Raw genomic sequence first — 4,924 nt, forward strand, 5'->3', positions numbered from 1 at the left:
AACGCCTTTTTCAAGTCCAGGAATACAGCTCCAACTACTCCCCCCTTGTCCATTTTAGTTTTTACAGTTTCAATAAAGTAACAAGTAGCAGTTTCCGTGGAATGATTGGCACGAAAGCCAAACTGCATAGGATGTAGCTTAAATGAAGAGCTGTTCAGGTGTGACATTAGTTGATCTGCTACACACCTCTCTGCAATCTTTGAAACTACAGGGAGGATGCTGATTGGCCTATAGTTTGCCACCTCATTTCCTATGGTACAATATTTTTTTTCTAAAAGGTTGAAAACAGTTTACAGTGTTTTTGTTACATTAAATATTAAATTTTTTGTTTTCTATTTGACACAGAAGTTTAATGTTTACATCTCTTCAACTCAAACACAGAACTGACTCAAAGTACCATATATTTTGGTTTATTTATTTATTTTTTTTTGGATAACGTCTGTCTTTCAATTGTCAAGGATTCAACATTTCTCTGCATGCCTATTAGTACTTGTCTAAATCTAACCCTGACCCAAAGAGGCAGCCATGCCTGTAATGGAGTTGACAACTACACCAGTGGTTGGAAGCAGTCCAGGTTTGCCATATGTCCAGACATCAGTCTTAAAACATCTGTAGGCCAACTGCAACCTGCAAACAGCCTGACCCTGGACAGCACCCTCTTATCAAACTGTTATTTTGTCTGCAGGGGGGCAGACATAACTGGCCAGGGCCTTAAATGATAGCTCTTTAAATGCATGTAAAACAATGAGATGTCTTGGTGGTTTAAGGCATCTTGCACCTTTTAGAAATGTCTTATAGAGGAAGTAAGCAAACATTTAGGCCCTTAAAAGCATGCATTAATTGTATTGTTGCCTCATACTTTCTCAAGGTAGACACTGACATTGTACTGTCTAGAACGATAGCAAAAACAAGGATTCTTTCTACTTCTCAAGAAGTTGTATCACAGCCCCTGGTATTACACCAAAGGAACAAAGTAACACTAATACTACTGATCTAATGGCAAAGATTCTGAAACCCCAGGAGCTAACCTACTGTAATACTTATTGCACCTATGAGCTCTCTTTTACTGAAAGACTATTCTCAGGATGTTCCAGATGTTAGGGGGTAGCACCAGGTAGTACCCCCCACCCCTCGCGGGGCCATTGGGGGGGTTGGCTTAGCCTGTAAAAAAAAAAAGGAAATACACTAGAAATCCAAACAATTACATTTATGTTAATAATGATTTATATACCAAGTCAGTCAAGACATCATTCATTCAGAAATCAATGGACAGGAGCACATGTAAGGTTGTTCGTAATATAACCTACAAAAGAAAGGAAGAAAAAAGAACAGAAAAAATTGATGCCTAAAAATGGGATAATAAATGATAAGAAAACATACACAAAAAAAGTAGAAAAAATGTCCCTATAGACTGATTGAATCAAAGATCATTGGCTGAGGGTGTCTTGTTTCTGATGAGTGATCACCTGACTTATAATAGAGGAGGTTCATTTACCAGTAAAAACACACTTGAACCTCAATAGAAACAGTTGAGGAATGGAGATCAGATCTGTCTTTATTAGTCTGAGGTTAGCTGTGAATGTGTTCAAAATGATAACGGTTGTTTTCTTGGGTAGATCTGTTAATGGTCTGGAACAAAAGATAGAGCCTATAGTGGATCTGACTGGTGCTAAAGTCAGTACTGAGGCTTCATCAATGAAATGTACCCTTCAGGGTACCCCTCGTTTACCAGCATTCTCAAAGGATGGTGATTTTGTTGTTGGAGGTGTTTTCTTTTTACACTACAAAGCACAGACGGATACTTTTAATTACAGCACCAAGCCTGAGCCTCCAAGGTGCACAGGGAGGTTAGTAACATGCAGAGGTGGTGGACAAAGATAGTAGATGTGCATGAAAAAAATGATAAGATTTTCTGCAAAGTTTGTTGTGATATTAAAAGAAATGTTTATTTAATAATACTGTTTTAAAATAGCAAAACTAAGTATTACATTCCTTGTTTATTTGCTCATTTAAGTATGATCTTTTTTAGTTGTTTTTTTTTTTATTCTATTTTCTGAAAATGTCTAAACTCATCTCACTGATTCTGTGCAGCCTTATAGCCCGGGAACTCCGTTTTTCTCGAGCAATGATCTTTGCTATAGAGGAGATAAACAACAACACAGAGCTCCTGCCAGGCATCAAACTTGGATATCAGATCTATGACTCCTGTGCTTCGGTGCCTGTGGCTGTTCATGTAGCATTTCAACTATCAAACGGCCAGGACCCTGTGTTTTACAAAGGGAGCAATTGTTCACAATTTGGTGTTGTGATGGCAGCTGTTGGAGACTCTGGATCCACACAATCCATCAGCTTGTCACGCATCATTGGGTCCTTTCATATTCCTCAAGTAATTTATGAGACTTTTTTGCAAAAAAAAAAAAGTAAAAACTTTATAGAATGTTTAGAAAGATTTTTCTTCACAATTTAACAGTTATAGTGCCTTGTATTTTGTTTTCTATAGGTGAGCCACTTTGCCACTTGTGCCTGTCTGTCAGATAAGCAGCAGTTCCCAACATTTTTCAGAACAATTCCCAGTGATCAGTTCCAAGCTGATGCTCTGGCCAAAATGGTGAAACACTTTGGCTGGACTTGGATCGGTGCTGTTCGTTCAGATTCAGATTATGGAAATTTTGGCATGGCTTCTTTTCTTGCTGCAGCACAGAGAGAGGGGATCTGTGTGGAGTACTCTGAAGCCTTTTCTTGGACCGACTCCTACAGCAAGATCCAGAAAGTAGCTGATGTTGTCCGAAAGTAATGCTTTTTTTGTTGTAATGATATTGACCCACTGAAAAAAACTAAACATGTTTACTTCTAAAAAGAAGTAAAATTTGATTTATTTTCCTGGCCAGTTTTTTAATGCACATTTTCTTTGGCTTATTGATAATGAAAAAAAAAAAACATATACACAGTATAACCTTGCCAATTTATCAACTCAATGCACTGTAGTTTTTGGTATACATCTTTTTTAGGAAAAAAAAATTACATGTTTTCAAAATATGGTCAAGCTTAAAATAGGTTCACACTTTTGAAATGTCTTTCCAGATCAACTGCAATTGCTGTAGTTGCATTTATACACTCTGGAGACTTGAGAGTCCTGTTTGAAGAGCTGGCTCAGGAACCGTCATCATCTCGCCAGTGGATAGGAAGTGAGGGCTGGATAACTGACCCATACATGTTGAAGTTCAGTTTCTGTGCAGGAGCCATTGGAGTTGCCATTCAACAATCTGTTATCCCAGGCCTGAGAGACTTCCTGCTGGATCTCTCTCCCACTGAAGTAGCTGCCTCCTCAGTGCTAACTGAGTTCTGGGAGGATGCATTCAACTGCACATTCACAGAAAGTGGTAATGCCTTCATAGTTTTTTTAAATATCTATGGCAATGTTTTTGTTGTTTTGTTCCGCTAACTTTCTAGCAAATCTCTGCATGCAATTAAAACATTCACTGCTATTTTATGATCAGACTTTTTTTTTCTTATTACCAACTAAACAAAGACAACACAGACAATTTTATGTTTTTCTCCCTAAAATGTTCTAGATGCCTTAGGTAACTTTTTCACATAATTTGTCAGTAATATCAGATCAGTTGACTAGTTTGAATTATCTTTTTAGGGATATACATAAGTCTACATCTCTGTGTACATTTAAATGAGGATAGCTATATGACTTACAGTATCATAGACAGATAAAAAAAATCTGTCTCTATCTTCTTCTGTCAAAAGGTGCTGGTCAACAAAGGAAATTGTGTAATGGAAGAGAAGACATAAAAACTGTCAAAAACCCATACACTGAAACATCCCAGTTAAGAATTACTAACATGGTGTATAAGGCTGTTTATGGAATAGCTCATGCTATTCACAATGCAGTGTGTCAGGAAACAAATACAACTACTCAGTGTGACAAACACTTTAGATTGGAGTCCAAAGAGGTCAGTGCAATTTCACTTAAAAAGAAAATTACATAAATTTTTGTTAGTCATCAAAAGTTTTCAGTTGTGTATTTAAATTAGTGCTAATGGAATGGAAGCAATAATGTCACTGGTAATCATGTTCTTTCACTTGTGTCTTTTTTAAGGTGTTATCTGAACTGAGAAAAGTCAACTTTTCCCAAAATGGTTATCCTGTGTCATTTGATGCTAACGGGGATCCTGTGGCTTTTTATGAGCTGGTGAACTGGCAGAAGAGTGAGAATGGAGTTATTGAGCTGGTAACAGTAGGATATTATGATGCATCACTGCCAAAAGGCCAGGAGTTTCATATCAACAGGAACATAACCTGGATGGATGGGGGCACAAAAGTAAAGATGACATTTTAATGAACAGAGATATGACTGCATGAAACCTCAATGAGTAACGATTTATCTATGCCTGTGACAGGTACCAGTGTCAGTGTGCTCTGAAAGTTGTCCACCAGGAACTCGAAAAGTGTTGCAGAAAGGAAAACCTATCTGCTGCTATGATTGTATACCATGTCCTGAAGGCGAGATCAGTAATTCTACAGGTAGTTAACCATTTTCAATCCATAATTCCATTTGATATTTGAGTACCAACAACCTTATTTGTTTTATTTCCATAGATTCTCCTGATTGCTTCCCATGTCCCAGAGAATTCTGGTCTAATGCAGAAAGAAATGCTTGTTTCCTTAAACCTGTTGAGTTTCTTTCCTTTGATGAAGTCCTGGCAATCATCCTGGCTGCATTCTCTGTTATTGGGGCCTGTCTGGCCATCATAACAGGCATTATTTTCTTTCATCACAGAACAACTCCAATTGTCAGAGCCAACAACTCTGAGCTGAGCTTCCTGCTGCTCTTCTCTCTGACTCTGTGTTTCTTATGTTCATTAACGTTCATCGGAGCTCCCTCTGAATGGTCCTGCATGCTGCGGCACACAGC

At 38.0% G+C, this 4,924-nt stretch overlaps 1 protein-coding gene across 1 annotated transcript; it reads left to right on the top strand.

Moving 5' to 3' along the window:
- The first annotated feature begins 2,061 nt into the window (after positions 1-2,061).
- LOC119617838 (extracellular calcium-sensing receptor-like) lies at positions 2,062-4,541 on the top strand. The gene is made up of 5 exons (XM_037980548.1): positions 2,062-2,386; positions 2,501-2,790; positions 3,082-3,313; positions 4,109-4,240; positions 4,410-4,541. The coding sequence occupies exons 1-5, from the start codon at positions 2,126-2,128 to the stop codon at positions 4,539-4,541; spliced, it is 1,047 nt and encodes a 348-aa protein (XP_037836476.1). The 5' UTR covers positions 2,062-2,125.
- The last annotated feature ends 383 nt before the right edge of the window (positions 4,542-4,924 follow it).

This window comes from Kryptolebias marmoratus, linkage group LG2 (assembly GCF_001649575.2).
Source record: "Kryptolebias marmoratus isolate JLee-2015 linkage group LG2, ASM164957v2, whole genome shotgun sequence".
NCBI lineage: Eukaryota > Metazoa > Chordata > Actinopteri > Cyprinodontiformes > Rivulidae > Kryptolebias > Kryptolebias marmoratus.